This window comes from Sus scrofa, chromosome 2 (assembly GCF_054392235.1).
Source record: "Sus scrofa isolate SSC_HxYL_T2T_F1_AM1 chromosome 2, Sscrofa_HxYL_maternal_Yorkshire_Landrace_v2.0, whole genome shotgun sequence".
Taxonomy (NCBI): Eukaryota; Metazoa; Chordata; class Mammalia; order Artiodactyla; family Suidae; genus Sus; species Sus scrofa.
In genome coordinates this window covers 95,043,882-95,062,889 of record NC_139384.1, presented here as the reverse complement: position 1 = coordinate 95,062,889, position 19,008 = coordinate 95,043,882, and the positions used below count along the sequence as shown (strand labels likewise).

Genomic DNA, 19,008 nt, shown 5'->3' with positions numbered 1-19,008 from the left:
TCACACTACCCTCAGGTGAGTCACTGACAGAAGAACTCTACAGTAGAAAGCAAAGCATGCTGTCTTCATGTTCATGGTTAGAGTTGCCGCTAAATGCTATGGATTACCTTTTCAATCTGTCTACTTCTCCATGAGCCCTGGCTATGCAACCAACTGCTGGAGTGGTTTCTTATTTCCTTTTGAAAGATATATCTTTATACTCCCCACAACTGAGGAAATAGTACAAAACTAAGGTTACTTATAATCTGAAACACTAGGATTAAAGATTCCACCTGAGAGTTCCCGACAGCGCAGTAGAAACCAATCCAACTAGCATCCACGAGGATGCGGGTTTGATCCCTGGCCTCTGGCAGTGAGTCGGGGAACCAGAGATGCCATGAGCTGTGGTGTAGGTTGCAGACGTGGCTTGGATCCCGAGGTGCTGTGGTGTAGGCTGGCAGCTGCAGCTCTGATTCAGCCCCTAGCCTGGGAATTTCCATATGCCGTGGGTGCACCCCTGAAAAGCAAAAAACGAAACAAAACAAAACAAAACAATCCCACCTGGATGACAAGTGCTAGAGAGTGTACAGTATTTTAGTTTCTTATATTGCCTGTCACTTACCAACCAGCTTTATATGAGGGAATAAACATAAAATAGTAATAATAATTTTAGGTATATATAGACATGGTGGTTAGCAATGCTTTCCAAAGACTGCACCTTTTAGAAAAAGGGAAAACAGCAGAAAAATGCCTTCGACTTTAGAGGAAGGTTCATCAACCACCTGCCATGGCTCCAACTCACTGCTGACAGCTTCTCCTGGCATAATGTGAAATGAGATATGCCTGCAAATCTGGCCCACAGGGACTTACGTAAGAGAAAAAAAAGTTAAAGTAAATAAACTGCTTAAGAATAAGAAATACGTCTAGTGGTTAGGATTCGTCACTTTCTTCTGCGGCCCACATTCAATCTCATCTGGGAACTGAGATCCCATGTCAAGCCACTGTATGCTTGACATGGTGAACGTTACAGTACAGATACTAAGTCAAGGCAAGGATAGAAAGGAAGCTGGAAGAGTAATGGATTCATTGCCACTGGGGCTTGATCTGTAGATCTTCAAATGTTTCTATTTAATCAGGAAAAAATGATTTTGAATAGACATTATTGCATGGCTCTGGGCTGCTGGAAAGATAATTTGAGGGAAAAACAGAAGGTAGCAAAATCATTGTCTTATTGGAAATTATCATTATTTGGTGATGATAATTATTACCAAATAATGGTAATCTTAGTTTGGCCTTGTTAGGACCAGAAGGGATTTGTCTTGTTCATTCCACTGATGTATCCCAATGCCAGTAACAGCGTCTGGAACAGAGGAAAGATTCACATTTGTTGAATTAATTCCATTTGAGTAGAATTGAACCTAGATAATTTTCATTAAGGAAGGAGTTAAAAAATGAGGCAGTGTGCATCGAGCATCCATTTGAGAAGGTGAGCCGTAGAAAGCCAGGAGGGCATCAGTCACCACATAGCTGTAAAACAGTGCTTTCGAAACTTTCATGTGCATATGTAACACCTGATTCAATAGGCCCTGAGGATGGGACCCCAGGGTCTGCCCTTCTAACAAGTCATCAAATGAAGCAGTTCTACTGGTCCTCAGACCTCACTTTTTTTTTTTTTGTCTTTTGTCTTTTTGTCTTTTGTTGTTGTTGTTGTTGGTATTTCTTGGGCCGCTTCCTCGGCATATGGAGGTTCCCAGGCTAGGGGTTGAATCGGAGCTGTAGCCACCGGCCTACGCCAGAGCCACAGCAACGCGGGATCCGAGCCGCGTCTGCAACCTACACCACAGCTCACGGCAACGCCGGATCGTTACCCCACTGAGCAAGGGCAGGGACCGAACCCGCAACCTCATGGTTCCTATTCGGATTCGTTAACCACTGCGCCACGACGGGAACTCCCCTCAGACCTCACTTTGAACCCAGCTACTCAAAGATATTATTCAGTGAGCATCTACTTTGTGGATAGCACCTGTAAGATTAAGTAATACTTCCTTACTCTCTTTTAGGATGTTTATTGTATTTTGAGTGCCAGGTTCAATGGATACTCTGATTCAGATCTCTCATCCAAGTACTAACCAGACCTGACCCTGCTTAGCTTCCGAGATTAGACAAGATCTTGCATGTTCAGCATAGTGTGGCTATAGACCAATCCAGATCTCAGTGGACCATTCCTTTCTTGAAATTCTATCTTGGCTCTAGGGACGTTCCTGCAGAATGATTATTCTGTTTCTTCAGCTCTTCCCTCTCGGGCTTCTTTCTGGCTCCTCTTCTCCCTCCTGTCCCTTAAATGTTCCTGTTTCTCAGGTTTTTGTCACCAGTCCTCTTTCCTTCTATTTGCACTTAGTGGAAATTCTTTGTTTTCTCTAATTCTAGTTGATTCCTTTGGAGTTTCTAGGTATACAATTGTGTCTAAAATAGTATTTCTAGTTCTTCTTTCCAAATATTTATGCCATATTTCTTATTTTAGGATTTTAGATGCAATATTATATATTGACATTCATTTGTAAAACACTTTTGTTTTGTTCCACATTTTACGGAGAATAAATAAAATGCTTTTCCTCTAATCATAAAAAAAGAATATAAAATACATGAAGAGGAAAGTATATAAAAAATGTTAATACAATTGATATTAGAGATTCATATCCTCATAATGAGTTTGGACATGTAATAAATGAAAAGAACATTAGCAGAGAATAAAGACATTTACTTTAGTCCCAATGTGATTTTTTTATATATATAACATATTTTGAAAGTAATTGTTAAAAGAGACCCTCAGGGGGTGCTTTGACATAACTAATGGTTCCCCTCCTTTTTCTTGTGAAAAATAAGGAACTAAAAAAAGTGAAATTTTAAGCAAAGTTGACATCAGGCTTTGTGTGTCACCTCCCCAAACAACAAATTTATACTCAGAGCAAAAAACCTTTTGCTGCAAGTTTCTATGTACAGAAATTATTGTGTTTATTGTTCAATGTTTCTTTTCTTTTCCTTTAATTTTAGGGCCACAACTGAAGAATATGGAAGTTCCCAGCCTAGGGGTAGAATCAGAGCTGCAGCTACCTGCCTACGCCACAGCCACAGCAACGCCAGAGTGGCATCTGTGACGCCAGACCCCTAACCCACTGAGCAAGGCCAGGGATCAATCCCATGTCCTCACAGATACTAGGTGGGTTCATTACCACTGAGTCACGATGGGAACTCCTACTGTTTAACATTTCTGTTAAAGAAAGAGACCTACCTCTTAGAGCTCTAAGTAAGGTAATAAAGTTATGATTTGATGTCCACATTAAATGTGCTCCAAAGATGCAAGTCCAAACAATGGGAAAGTTAGAATTTTGTGCCATTGAGGATCCACCATTTTTGCTTCAAGGAAACTTACAAACAGGTTTCCCCACCACTGCCTGCTCTATTTGAAGCAGTTAAAAGTTGTCCACATAAAATGTGGCTGTGGGTTTGTTTCTACTTTTTCATCCAGGTGAACTTTGCTTAGGGGTCCAGGGCAGCTCTGGTATTTGAAGAAATCATACCTCTAACAAAAGACTGAAAGTAGTATGTGTATTATCTGCATGTTTTTTGGCATCATTTTGAATAGGTTATAGGGAGCCCATTTGACCAAACTGCCTGGGATCATAAAACTTCTCTTTTGGAGTTCCCGTCGTGGCACAGTGGTTAACGAATCCGACTAGGAACCATGAGGTTGCAGGTTCGATCCCTGGCCTTGCTCAGTGGGTTAAAGATCCGGCATGGCCGTGAGCTGTGGTGTAGGTTGCAGATGCGGCTCGGATCCTGCGTTGCTGTGGCTCTGGTGTAGGCCGGCGGCTACAGCTCCGATTCGACCCCTAGTCTGGGAATCTCCACATGCTATCGGAGCAGACCTAAAAGACAAAAAGACAAAACAAAAAACAAACAAAAAAAACTTCTGTTTCATTGTATATAAAAAATAGAATCAACAAAAGGTTGTTGGGCTGCACCCCACAGGCCTATAAGGCCTGAACTTGCTCAGCTTCAAGATCGAAGAAAGCCCAGTCAGCAAGAGAGTCATCGATGGTTTAATGCAGCGGGGATCTTACACGTTTGAAGCAAAGTCCTGGGGCAACACCCCACCATGTGTGACTGATGGCGGGCAGGACATGAGGGCAGTTTTTGCTTCTGGGGGTAGAGTGAGGTTACCAGTTATAGGGGAATTGATGTCAGGTTGGCTCTTCAGTTACCAGGGATACCAGCAGAGCCCCTCACTGCCCCTTTGATAAGCTACTGGGAGCAACCATTAGCTAGGACCTGGGACAAGTATGCATGAAGGTCAGGCATGTGAGCAGGGTGTAAGTAAAGCAGGCGAGGGTTGAGCAGAGGATGTACAGAGAGCAAGACAACAGCCATCTCGAGTGGCCTGATCACACAAGCTCTATGGCAAAGAGAGGAGTTGGGGAGTCACTAATTTTGAAAATGGTCATAATCACTGTAGAACCAAATGATAGAAAATTTGGGAAATAAAAAAATCCTCCTTACTGTTTTAATGTTTGTGGCTAATTTTTTTTTTTTTTTTTTTTGCTATTTCTTTGGGCCGCTCCTGCGGCATATGGAGGTTCCCAGGCTAGGGGTCGAATCGGAGCTGTAGCCGCCGGCCTACACCAGAGCCACAGCAACGCGGGATCCGAGCCATATCTGCAACCTACACCACAGCTCACAGCAACGCCGGATCGTTAACCCACTGAGCAAGGGCAGGGATCGAACCCGCAACCTCATAGTTCCTAGTCGGATTCGTTAACCACTGCGCCACGACGGGAACTCCTAATTTTTTTTTTTTTAAATCCATTTTCTGTTAACAACTACAACAAAAGGCCACCTTAAATAAAGCACCTCCTCAGATTCAATGCAATCCAACCCTTTGTTAGATCTTCAGAAGAGAACTGCTATGAAATTACTTTGTTTAGGGACTCTGCCCGTTTTTCAAGTCTAGAGATTTAACAATCTCCTTTGGTTTAAAAGTGACATTCCACACATTTAACTCAGAATACCCACTGGTATATTTTAAATTTCTGATTTTTCATTTATAACAACTTTATTTTTATATTAAAGGCATATGTAGTCATCTATGGATGTTAAAGAGTTAACTCATTAATTCAAAGTGTTTTCTGTTTGTTTTTTACTTTGATCATTCTAATAAATTGCTTACCATTTTCTAGAGAGTTCCCTGTTTTGATGAAATACTTCCTTTTGTCCTCAGGCCAATTTTGCCTTTCCTCTAAGTGCTTTGTTATGTTCAAGTAGGCTTCATCAAGACTCAGGGCCATAAAATTGGGATCATAATCAGCAAATATTTCCTTAACCTTCAAAAGGAACAGAATGGTTTAAATTTTGCTGCCCCAGCAAAAACTGCCCACAGCTGATAAGAAACAATGACATTCTTATTTTGCAACTATAGTAAAGATTCTATAGTCAACAGCTCATGAATTTAGAGAATATATAATTTACTGCTAGGGCAAGTTTGTCCAAATTCTCAGTTGTATTAAAATAGAGCATGAAGGCAGAAGACCATAGAATAGCTTCACTTGATACAAGCTCTACTTAGCCACCTATGGCTAATGACTGATTCAAATAAATCTCAGACAACATCATTCTGAAAGGCACAGAAAAAAATGGTTAAGCATAGTAATTTTAGGTGGCAAGTCAAAAAGAGAAGAGGGAGCAATAGGATCCCAGTCCCCATTTTACGGTTGTTTTTGTTCTTTTTTAAGAGAAATAATCTTACGTGAAGGTACTGTTGTTTCAGAAAGTAGTTCTACTTCAATTAATCATCATATACACATAAAACTCTACTCAATACACACATTAATGCATGTATCTATTCAGAAAACAAAACTCAATTATCAGAATTTAGAATGGAAAAGATGACAGAATCTGTAGTTTACATCTGTGACTATATTAAATGATGGGGAAAAGTTTGGAGTTGCATCTTAGGATAAAAGAAACACATAAGAGATCAGAATTTCAGTATGATTCCAGAAATGCCTTTTACATAAGATAGTTTTATTGTATAAAACTATGCATTTTTGTAACCGCTGAAGTACTAGGCGAAATTAGAGGAAATGGTTGCCAAAATAACATGTATATTAGAAAAACATATTTGCTGAATTATGTTATATTTCCACCTAGTATTTAAAAGCTATCTGCTGTACCATGAGAAGGCTTTCTTTGATGTTTTAGAAAAAGAAAGATTTTTACTTGAATGTCATTATGAACAGCTGAGTCAAAGGTAATTTTAGAAAATGGTGACATAAAAATTGGCCAAGCTTTATTCAGAGAATACCTAATTAGCTTTATTCTTGCAGAAGAAACCATTTTTACAGTGTGCTCAAACGGAATCTTTCTAGTGAAAATGAAACTCTGGAAAGTCTGTAGTTGGCAGCCAACTAAGATTATTCTGAATGAAAAGTGCTCTCTGGAGACAATGAGTACTCACTAACTTCCTTTACATAGGACACTGTTTTAAGAACAAAATAGACCAGCATGAAGGCTTGGAGAGCAGTTAAACCTAGTCCATTCTTTTCGATAAAACAAAAATGGCTTTTTCTTAAACTTTTAAACTAAGCCATAAATATTAATGCATTTAGAGTCAGTGAATTTATGCTGTAGTTCATAATACACATAAGAACCCATTTGTCATATGCAAATAAACAAGCTAGGTCCTGCTCAAATCTTTACCTATCAACTTAATGTAAATAGGTAAAGAGAACTAAAAACAATTTAGTTCTTAGTGTCATACTGTCTGTCAGAAGTTCTGAGTTAAAGTAGAACTTAAAGTCTTACAAAGTCTTCGAAGGATTTTCGAACTTACAAAAAGCCTGTAATATTTATGGTTGGCATTTTACCTCTCATTAAGAATACGGGACAATGGAACTCCCACTGTGGCACAACAGGATTGGCCATGTCTTGGAAGGGCTGGGATACTGGTTTGATCACGCTGGGTTAAGGATCCAGCATTGCTGCAGCTGCAGCCTGAGTCGCAACTACAGCTTGGATCTCATCATCTGATCTCTGGTATGGGAGCTCTGTGTGCCACAGGGCAGCCAAAAATGAAAAAAAAAAAAAAAAAAAAAGGAATACAGTACAAGAGATAAGCAGTAATCCTTTGAAGGAGCTCCCTTTCCCACCTTCTCAGAGGTAGCCATAAAAGCATTTGCTTCCACAGACTGTTTTTGAAAGAATAACAACAACAAAAACTTAAAAAAAATTCAGGGTGGGATATTATTTTAATCTGCGGGAGGTTTTATTGCTAGGGGAAATGAGGTAGAATACAAAAAGGAGACTGAACCTAAGACCATTTATAAGATTAAACAGTAATAAGTGAGAGGCCAGAGCTTTTCAGCGTTTGAATTCATACAGTAGTCTTTAATGCACTGCATTTTGCCATGGTAGCCTAAAAATGTCTACTGTCATATACAAAAATTTCAATTTATGACTTAAGTTTTAGCACTGGCATGATAATCCAATTGTTACTGAAATTAGAGAAAAGGGCAGTTTTTCATATATGGCAGTTTAGACAATTTAGTGAATAATCAAATCTTTATATTTCAGAAATCTTTTTCAAAACAATAGATTATTCCCCTTTTTCTTTGATTATAATCTTCTGGACATAAAACACTCAAAAGCACCTTCACTAGGTAATAGGGCAAGGAGAGCAACTAGTCAGAATAAGTGAATTTTGTTACCATTTTAAAACACTGAGAAAACATTTATTTAGAAAGGAGCTTGGAATTAATGACTTGAGTATATTCTGTAGATTATAGATATACACTTATTATAGAAGAAAATGTACATTGCACATTAACACAAAATTAGCTAAAGTTTTTTAGGTTATGATTAAGGCAGTTCAGTCTTTTCTGGGGAGATAAAGAGTTTTCTAAGTACATGAAAAAACACATGGAAGGGGAGTTTCCGTCGTGGCTCAGTGGAAACAAATCTGGCTAGCATCCATGAGGACGCAGGTTTGGTCTCTGCCCTCACTCAGTGGGTTAAGGATCCAGCGTTGCTGTGAGCTGTGGTGTAGGTCTCAGATGTGGCTCAGATCTGGCATTGCTATGGCTGTGGCTAGCAGCTACAGCTCTGATTTGACCCCCAGCCTGGGAACCTCCATAATCTGCAGGTGCAGCCCTAAAAAGACTAAACAAACAAACAAACAAACAAAAAACATGGAAAAGCAAAGAACTAGGAAATAGAAGAGTGTATTATGGGCACATATGCAGCTCAGTATTCGATATATAAGCTGAAGAAGTGATAGAAGGTGAAACTTGAAGGGATAAGCTAAGGCCAAATTATGATGTTTTTGGATTTGACTCTGTAGGTCACAGGAAATCAGTGAAAAGCTCAAGTAGGGGTGAGACATCAGACTTACCTCGCTACTCACAGCTCGGTATTTGTCAAAATTGGGGGGCACTATAATCAGTTGAGGGCAGAGTCTTTTAGCAATAAATCCTGGCATGGCTCCACGAACACCAAACTTCCTTGCATGGTAATTCGAAGTAGACTGAAAGAATATGGACCACATGGGGGAAAAAGATTCAAACCTAAGTGAACATATTAATGCCTTCATAAAGAAAACATTTTCAATTCAAGGACATTTCTTTTATATGCCACTGTCTCCAATCAAGCTTTGACTTTATCCTGTCATGCATGTATTTATTATATGCATATATATATACACACACACACATATGATATACATACATACATACATAATACCATAACCCACTTCCGCTGTTGTCCATATTTATAATGTGGCACTAGGAAATAAGCAAGACGGTGCTAATAAAAACATTCTTACACTTCCAGTGACTAAACTTTAGTGGTTTTAAGGTATACCTGTAATAGAGTATACATAAATGTCTAGACGATAGTGGGATAGTTAGTAATATAGTAATATAGTAATATATTATATATATAGTATATATATATAATATATATAGTAATATAGTAATATAGTAGCAGTCAAGTAATAGTTATAAAGCAATATAGTACAAATAGTATAGAAGTTACAAAAAAGTAATAGTATCGATAGTAACAGTAAAGTATAATAGTGTGGGTTTGGAATTTGGTCTATTTGTGATTTTGGAAATTTTTCATCTAGAAAAAAAATTAAAGGTCTAATATATGGTCAGCCCAATAAAGTCTCAAAAATGAAGTGACTAAAGCTTAAAAGAACTTTAAAAAGTAAGTTTTATTTCTTAAAGCTTGAATTTTTTTTTGGAGAAAATATTTTGACTAGGAGATTGAACTAAACAATTATGAAAGTAAGAAGGAGAATATTACTTAACAAATTCTATTGACGATAATACCTGACAATAGTCTAGGTTAATGAGTTAGGCCACTGTACTACTTACAAAAATTTTTTATCACAAGGAATCTTTGGACACTTTAGCAAAAATGAAAAGAAATGTATAACAAAATCTATCAAATGAAGGATTATTTGATAATGATAATATAAATTTGCCATTAGTGGCTTTCAATGGCATTTAAAAAATCTTGCTTAGTACTCAAAACTATGCTAATCCTTGGTTAGTATTCTGGAATAGAAAATGCAGACAAAGACAAATCAAGGCTTTAAATGTAAACACATCTAATTGAATTGATATAAAAGCTAGATCTATAGTAGAGTAGAAACACAATTTTAAATATACCTTCTTTACTGTTTAGGTTTATGGTAAACTGCTAAGCACAGCCACAATCTTTTACAGTTCCTCCTGTTAAAAGGTGGGTTCTAGTTCTTCATACCAAGCGACATGTGTTGTAACTTGCTTTACCAAAAGAATGTGAGGGAGTGAGATTACATGAGTCCTGAAACCCAGGCATTAAGAAGTCTGCAGCTCCTCCCTTTGCTTTTTTGAGACCAAGCAGCTATGTAAGGATCTTGGGTTAGATTAAAAAATGATGATGTATCATGTGGATAGGGGAAGCTCATGGCTGGAAGCATGTTAGTGAAGCCATTGTGGCCCTAGCCAACTCTCAGGGGAGTAGATAAGAGCCATCCCCATTGTGCTCGGCTGGAATTATAGAATCAGGATTAAATATGTCTCACCAAGTACTGTAGGGGCTCAGAGGCATATAAAGTGATATATGTTCTCAATAAAAAATTACTAATAATAATTAATTGTTAAGTAATATTAAGAATTATAATATAATTATAATTGATATAATGTTAGTTATAACTAATAACTGATTAATATTAATCGATAATTATTCTTAATAATTTTTTAAAAATATTAGTTGATGATTTGTAGGAAAATGGAGTAAACTTTCAATAAGCACTGTTTTGGGACCAAGATTGTTAGTTGCCTGCATACTTGTAGAAGTAGAGATAATGAACAAATAGATTATAGTTTTATAATAAAATAACAATTCAGTAGGACTCAGGTTAAAAGCTATCTAAGGCACTGGAAGGAGTTAGAACAGGAAAGAATGCTCCTTGTTTTTTTGTGTGTGTTTTTTAATACCATCTATTCCAGTTGCTATTTCTAATTCCCAACACATTATTTGCTACACACAGGTAGCCTGGTCACCTTAAACTTCTATGGTGAGGGTGGCAATAAGGAAAATCATATAATAATCAGAAATACAAAAGTTTCAAGTCATAGGAAAAACTCTTTAATTACAGCACTATACTCATGAAACATGTTACTCCAGAACTGGTGTTAGCAAACCTTTTCCATAAAGGTCCAAATACTTTAGGCTTTCCAGACCATACAATCTCTGTTGCAATTACTAAAGTCGGCTTTTTAAATGCAACAGTAATAAATGAATGGGTGCAACTATGTTCCAGTAAAATTTAGTTTAAAAAACGGTGGCAGGCTGGATTGGGCCTGCAGGCCATTGCTTGCAAACCTCAGCTCTAGAATAGCATTTCCTTTTCGTGCTTTTTCAATAAGAAAAATAGAATTTGCCACAGAAAGATACAATGCCACTCTACCATTGACCAGGTTTCTAACTGTGGGGAAGTTACTAAACACCTCTCTGAATCTGTTTTCTTATTGGACAAATGGAAATAAAAATTTGTACCTCATGTGATATTGAAAGGATTCAGTAATTGAACACGTATAAAGCATTCAGAAAAATACTTGACAAACTGGCAGAACTCAATAGAGGCTTCCCCCTTCATGAATCAATAAGGCTTACCTAAATATGAGAATGTCATGAAACTTCCTTTTTGTCTTTGATCTTTTCCTACTTACCAACATATTCCTTGATCCTACAGCAATGGGCTTATCCCTTAGTTCTGGATTGTCCCTCATTTCTACGGCTGCATAGAAAGCATCCATGTCAATGTGCACTATGGTATTGCTCAGATCCCGGCTCTGTTCCAATTCCATTGCAAATCTGTCAACCTTAATTTTTAAAAAGTTAACATACTTTCATGCATAATACTGAAACATCACTAATCCTAACACTAATCTTACTTTTAGTAGGTATCTATTTGTCTCTGTCCATCCATTCATACAGCTATCCACCTACCCACCCATCCCCACACCTATATGTGTATATTTGATTCTTGTTTATTAAAGCTGGTAATTGCTTTTATTTCCACGAACTTAGGCAATCTGTTCTCAAAGATCGCACTCCACCAACGCTTTCATCTCTCATACCCACAAGTATGTAATAGGTACTTAATAAATATTTATTGAAGAATGGAGTATTCCAACTGCTTATGTCAAATGATTCTACTGCTTTATAGATCTGGAAAACAACTTACCGTAACTAAAAGCTTTAGTTTAGGTAAAATAAACAACTCCCATCAGACTCATAATATTAATATCTTAAAACATTAACAAAAGAAATATATAAAAAGATTATACTTCTTTGGCATATGATGTTTACACCGAATAGTACTATACAACTAATTGTACTAAAGGAAAATGTAAAGATTTCCTCTGCAAAACTGCTTTTATAAGAGTAAATTTGATAACCATTAGTTTATTCCAAACAAAATTAAAAATTTAATCTGTAATTTATCTTTCCATGAAATTTCAATATATATGTCAAATAGAACAGTGAAGAGTCTTAATTTTTAAGGAATGTTTTTGTTTCTTTAGAGAAAAAAGAGATTGATAAGAATGAAGAGAAATGATGTCCATTCATGATAAAAACTCTTATCAATGTGGGTAGAGGGAATATATCTCAACAAAATAAAAGCCATTTATGATAAACTCAAAGCCAATATAATTCTCAAGGAGAAAAGCTAAAAGCCTTCCTGCTAAAACCTGGAATAACAGAAGGATGCCTAGGAATTCCTTTGTGGCACAGTCGGTTAAGGATCCAGCAATGTCACTGAAGCCTCCCAGGTCATCTCTTTTTTTTTGTCTTTTCTAGGGCTGCTCCCACAGCATATGGAGGTTCCCAGGCTAGGGGTCTAATCAGAGCTGTAGCTGCCAACCTACGGCAGGGCCACAGCAATGCGGGATCTGCGACCTACACCACAGCTCACGGCAATGCCGGATCCCCAACCCACTGAGCAAGGGCAGGGATCGAACCCGCAACCTATGGTTTCTAGTCGGATTCATTAACCACTGTGTCACGACGGGAACTCCTCCCAGGTCATTTCTGTGATGCAGGTTTGATCTCTGACTCAAGAACTTCCACATATTGCAAGCACTGTGGTCAAAAAAAAAAAAGGAAAGACAAAGATGCCCCCTCTCATCACCTCATCACTCTTATTCAACATGGTATTAGAAATCCTAGCCAGGAGTTCCCGTCGTGGCGCAGTGGTTAACGAATCCGACTAGGAACCATGAGGTTGCAGGTTCGGTCCCTGCCCTTGCTCAGTGGGTTAACGATCCAGCGTTGCCGTGAGCTGTGGTGTAGGTTGCAGACGCGGCTCGGATCCCGCGTTGCTGTGGCTCTGGCGTAGGCCGGTGGCTACAGCTCCGATTCGACCCCTAGCCTGGGAACCTCCATATGCCACAGGAGCGGCCCAAGAAATAGCAACAACAACAACAACAACAAAAGACAAAAGACACACACACACACACACACACACACACACACACACACACACACAAATCCTAGCCATAGCAATCAGATAAAAGGTATCCAAATTAGAAGGGAAGGGGTAAAAGTGTCACTATACGCAGATGACATATTATATATCAAAAATACCCTAAGGACTCCACACAAAAACTATTCAATGTGATAAATGAATTCAGCCAAGCAGCAGGATACAAGATTAACATTTAGAAATTGGCTGCATTTTTGCATACTAACAATGAAATATCAGAAAAGGAAGTTAAAAAAATAACTTTTAAAATTGCACTCCCCCAAATTAAAATACCTAGGAATAAACCTGACCAAGGAGGTCAAAGTCTTTTATGCTGAGAACTATAAAGCATTAATAAAGGGAATTAGTGAGAATTCAAAGAAATGGAAAGATATCCCATGCTCCTGAATTGAAAGAATTAATATTGTTAAAATAGCCATACTACCCAAAGTAATCTACAGAAATAACACAATCCCTATCAAATTACCCATGACATTTTTCACAGAACTAGAAAAAATAATCCAAAAATTTATATGGAACACTGAAGAGCCAGAATTGCCAACGTTATCCTAAGGAAAAGAAGCAAGGCTGGAAACATAACTCCCAGACTTCAGAAGGCAATACTACAAAACTATAGTAATCAAAACAGTGTGGTATTGGTACAAAAATAGACATAGAGCAAGGGGAAGAGAGTGGGATGGACTAGCAATTTGAGGTTGGTAGATGCAATCTATCACATTTAGAATGGATAACAACAAGGTCTTATTGTATAACACAGGGAACTATATCCAATCTCCTAGAGTAGACCATAATGAAAAATAATATATATAAAAGAATGTACATATTCTGTACAGCAGAAACTGGCACAGCATTGTAAATCAACCATACTATAAATTTTTTTTAAAAAAAACCAAATAGATATACAGATCAATGGAAAAGAAGAGAGAGCTCAGAAATAATCAGACACCTATGGTCAATTAATTTTCAACAAAGGAGGCAAGAATATAAAATGGGAAAAAGTCTCTTCAGCAAGTGGTGCTGGGAAAATTGGACAGCTGCATGTAAATCATGAAATTAGAACATACTCGCACATCATGCACAAAAATAAACTCGAATAAGACCTGATACTATAAAACTCCTAGAAGAGAACATAGGCACAACATTCTCTGACATAAATCCTAAAATGTTTCATTAGCTCAGTCTCCCAAGGCAATAGAAATAAATACAAAAATAAACAAATGGGACCTAATCAAAATTACAAGCTTTTTCATAGCAAAGGAAACCATAAAAAAAAAAAAAAAGACAACTTAAAGAATGGGAGAAAATATTTGCAAACAACGCAAATGAAAAGAGTGTAATCTCCAAAATTTACAAACAACTCATACAACTCAACAACAAAAAACCAAACAACCCGACTGAAAAATGGGCAGAACAACTGAACAGACACTTCTCCAAAGAAGACATATAGATGGCCAGTAGGTACATGAAAATATGTTCAACATCACTAATTATTAGAAAAATGCAAATTAAAACTACAGAGAGGTACCACTTCACACTAGTCAGAAGGGCCATCATCAAAAAGTCTACAAATAACAAATGCTGGAGAGGATGTGGGGAAAAGGGAACCCTCCCACACTGTTGGTGGAAATGTAAATTGGTACAACCACTATGGAAAACAGTATGGCGGTTTCTCAGAAAACTAAAAATGTAATTACTGTATGATTCATCAATCCCACTCCTGGGCATAGATCTGGACAAAACTATACTTCAAAAAAATACATGCACCCCTATGTTCATAGAAGCATTCTTCAAAATAGTCAAGACACGGAAACAACCTAAATGCCAACCCACAACTGAATGGATCAAGAAGAGGGGGTACATATATACAATGGAATATTAGCCATAAAAATGAATAAAATAATGCCATTCACAGCAATATGGATAGAACTAGAGATTCTCATACTAAGTGAAGTAAGACAGAGAGAGAAAGACAAATACCATATGATATCATATGTAAAATCTAAAATATGGCACAAATGAACCTATCTGTAAAACAGACTCTCAGACAGGGAACAGACTTGTGGTTGCCAAGAGGGTGATAGGTGGAAATGGGATGGACTGGAATTTTGGAGTTATTAGATGCAATCTATTACATTTAGAAAGGATAAGTAAGAAGGTCCTACTATATACAGCAGAGGAAACTAAATCCAATCTCCTGGAATAGACCATGATGGAAAAGAATATTAAAAAAAAGAATCTATACATATGTATGACTGAGTCACTTTGCTGTACAGCAGAAATTAGTACAACACTGTAAATCAACTACACTTTAATAATAAAAAATAATTTTTAAAAAAGAAATGAAAGAAATAACCAAAGTAGGACAGTGAGAAAAGCGTTTATGTAGCAGACACGCCAATTCCTAATGTTCCTTTTTTGTAGCCTCTACTAGAGGGGTTGAAAAAGCTAAATACACAATTTTCTAGCTCCCACTGAAGTTGGTGGTGGGCATATCATCTATATAAAATATAAGGTAGTCAGTAAAACCATTAAGTAAAATCATGAAGAGAAGAGAGCTACTGAATGAGATGGAATACATAAACAGCATGGACAAATATCTGGTGCATGGTACAAGTTCAGAAAATGCAATCTATCACTAAAAGGATCGATGGAGAACTGCATAGCAATGCAATAAAAAATTAAGGGAAATGCAGTCAGAAATAAGCAAGTGGGCTGATCTCTGGAATGAAAGCAATTTCTATCATGTAGAGTTCTCTGGAGTAGGTTTCTTCAAAGGTAGAGAATTTCAGGGGTATGAATCAGCTTTTTTTCCCCTTGTTAGACTTCAACCCTGCTTCCATTCTGTAGAATTTTTTTTTCAAGGTCTTTCTTCTTAACCTTATAGTGACACTAGCTTCAGGTTAAGACTGCAATTCCTCTTTCAGAAACAGTCACCCTGATTCACATTTGTCTCCAGTAGCCATAGTGAGACTTTTTAGAGGGTCTGCTCCTATTTAGGCTGCAACTCAATGGACAACCTGGGGTGGTCTGTGCCTTTAGCAGGCTGTTCCTCAGTCTAGAATGCCTTTCACAGTTCGGTCAAGGATCAGCTCAGACATCTCTCTGTAACTTAACTAGATCTCTTCCTCTATGCCACAGAATGCAATGTTCCCTAATAGTTGTTGTCTTGCTCTTAACTATGGCACTTATTGTATTAGACTCTAAACTGTGAGTCCCATCAGGAAAAAGATCTTATCTGCTTTAAAAAAATTTTTTTTCCTCATAGGGAGATTAAGAGGTAACTTCCAGTTACAAAATAAATGGGTCATAAGGATAAAATGTGCAGCATGGGGAATAATGAATAATAACTTCAATGGTAACAGACAGTAACTATAGATATTGTGGTGATCATTTTGTAGCATATAGAAAAATCAAATCACTATACTGGGTGCCTGAAACTAACAATGTTATAGGTCAATTAAGGTACTTCAGTTAAAAAAAAAAAAGGTAAGATTTGGAGTCTAAGGTGCAGTATGGTGATTGTAGCTAACAATACTGCATTGATACATGAAAGTTACTAGAGAGTAAATCCTAAAGATTCTCACCATGAAAATAAATAATGGCAGCTATAAAAATAAATAAATACATAAATTCTTTCCTCATAAAAAAAGGCAGGAGAGTTCTGTATACCCATTTATATATATCAGTATAAATTTTATTTATATATATGTTTATTCCATATTTCTGATTCAAAAAGAGAAAGCAGTATTTATAAAAAAAAGTTTAGAGAAGGCTGACCTCACGCAGTGAGACACCACACCTAAAAAATGGAACTTTTTAACATTACTCCAATTTATTATCTAGATTTAAAACAACTATTTCTTCCAGTACTTCAAATTTAAACTAGAGAATTGCATCCTGACATAAAACAGATGTAAACAAATCATGGCAACTAATAAAAACAAGAGCAGATAAAAACTACTCTATATGACTCAACTGAGAATAAGAGGGCAGCATCTGAGATATCTCAACCCAGAAATGCTTTAGAGGAAAAAGATAATAAATAAAAAGCAAACCAAATGGAGAAAAATTCTCCTTGGACTCATACATTAGTGCAGTGACAGTCTCTGCAGCAATCTATTGTCTTTTCTGTGCTTAAAGCAAGGGTACAGTTGCCAAAAGGAAACCTCGCCACTGAATGACTCACACATTCCACTTTCCTCTACTCTCTCATTAGTCACCCTTGTCTGAACTCTCTCCCTCTACATCTACCAAAGACACACCACCACTGCTTTTTTTCTAGTTTCTTTTATTGAAATCTTCATTTGTGTTCTCCTTTCTTCCATTTTTCCTGCCAAATAATTTTCAAGTTCTGATCTGAATCTCTAACACGTAACTTGCCCCCTTGCTACAGAGGCTGTGCATGTCAGAGTGGGTAAGAATAAGGGCTTCATGGGGGTCTCAGGTGGGCTACTTATTAGTTAGACAGTGGGCAAGTTTTCCTCTCTCATTCTTACTTTCCTTATGTGTAAAGAAAGACTAAACCAACCTCAAAAGGTTGAAAGAATTAAAAGAGATACACATGCAATGAATGCATTTATCTAGGGATACGCTAAGGGCTTAGACAGTATCTATAATTTTCAAAGTTATAAAAATTATAAAAACATTTAGAAGTGACACTTACTGAGTACATTATATTTAATAGGCAAAATGCTTCTATGTTAACTCACCTAATTGTCAAAATAATTGAGATAATAATTATTATTCTCACTTTATAGATGAAACTAAAGCTCAGTACAATTATGCATTTTACCCTAAGTCACAGAGCTGATAAATGTTAGAACTAGACCTGGAAATTGGGTTGTTCTAAAGCCTGTGCTCTTTCCATTATTTTAGGATACTTCCCTAAATTAGATTTTTAGAAGTCTTCAACACTGAAATAAGCTCAAATAGAATTCTGCTGGTATATTTTATATCCATATTATATCATTTATGTTTTAAAAATCCCCCTTTTTGATTGTGTTTAGCGGACTACTTCAGAAATATTGTTCTTCATTTTTTTGACTTAGTAGTACCCCAAAATGCTGGGTAAATCTGAGTCCTCAAAATCAATTGTTAAAGTGATCAAAATGCACTGATTTGCTATGTAGTTGCCATTTAATATTGTCTATTCAATTTATGAGCCCATGTTACAATAAGGTGGGGGTTTTCTGTTTGGGTTTTTTGTTTTTTGGCTATGCCCAGGGCATGCAGAAGTTCCTGGGCCAGGGATCGAACCTGAGCCACAGCAGTGATGCCAGATTCCTAACCCACTGAGCCACCCGGAAACTCCATAATAAGATGCTTTGACAGCTACAAAAATGATAGTGCTTTTAAGAAGTCTAATGAAGATGGGATAGGATGAGGAATACTTAGGGAGGTTCTGAGGAAACATCATCATTGGAGTTTATGCCTAAAAGCTAGTTTACCTCAACTGGATGATAGTACTTCATACTATCTTATCACACATAATAAAATCTACTATTGTGAAATTTCATGACTCTGAAACAGAAACACATTTCCCATGAAAACCTCTGTTCTCACAGATCTTCTAGACTCCTTAGGACTTCCTCAATCCCCTCCCACTTATACAACTTCTTTTAAAGGAAGCTCAAAAACTGAAACAATTTTATAATCAACATAGAACACATTTCCTGCCACTTCCCTTGTAAAAGATGCCGCAGAGCCTCCCACAGCATAGTCAACTAAAACTGTAACAAAACCTAAAGTTCTGCCACACAATGTAAGGTATTTTCTATTTCTAGACTATTAGCATATTTAAGGATATGAGCTTTAACAAGAGTAGGAATAGCAAAAAGTTATGTTGTATCAGTCTTGTATCTTTAAAATTTTGTTAAAGATATTTGTAGACTATAAATAAATAAAAGTGACCAAAAAGAGTTCCAGAAAGTAAACTC

General features: G+C 37.0%; 1 protein-coding gene across 3 annotated transcripts in view; it reads right to left on the bottom strand.

The window, feature by feature from the left end:
• POLK (DNA polymerase kappa) overlaps nucleotides 1-19,008 on the bottom strand; it is a 79,034-nt gene that overhangs the window by 19,895 nt on the left and 40,131 nt on the right. For all 3 annotated transcript variants that reach the window (XM_085013839.1, XM_085013840.1, XM_021084453.2), the window contains exons 4-6: nucleotides 11,253-11,405; nucleotides 8,423-8,554; nucleotides 5,204-5,357 (exon numbers count right to left, since the gene is read on the bottom strand). In XM_085013839.1, coding sequence (XP_084869965.1) covers nucleotides 5,204-5,357; nucleotides 8,423-8,554; nucleotides 11,253-11,405 — 439 coding nt within the window. The remainder of the gene's footprint in view (nucleotides 1-5,203; nucleotides 5,358-8,422; nucleotides 8,555-11,252; nucleotides 11,406-19,008) is intronic.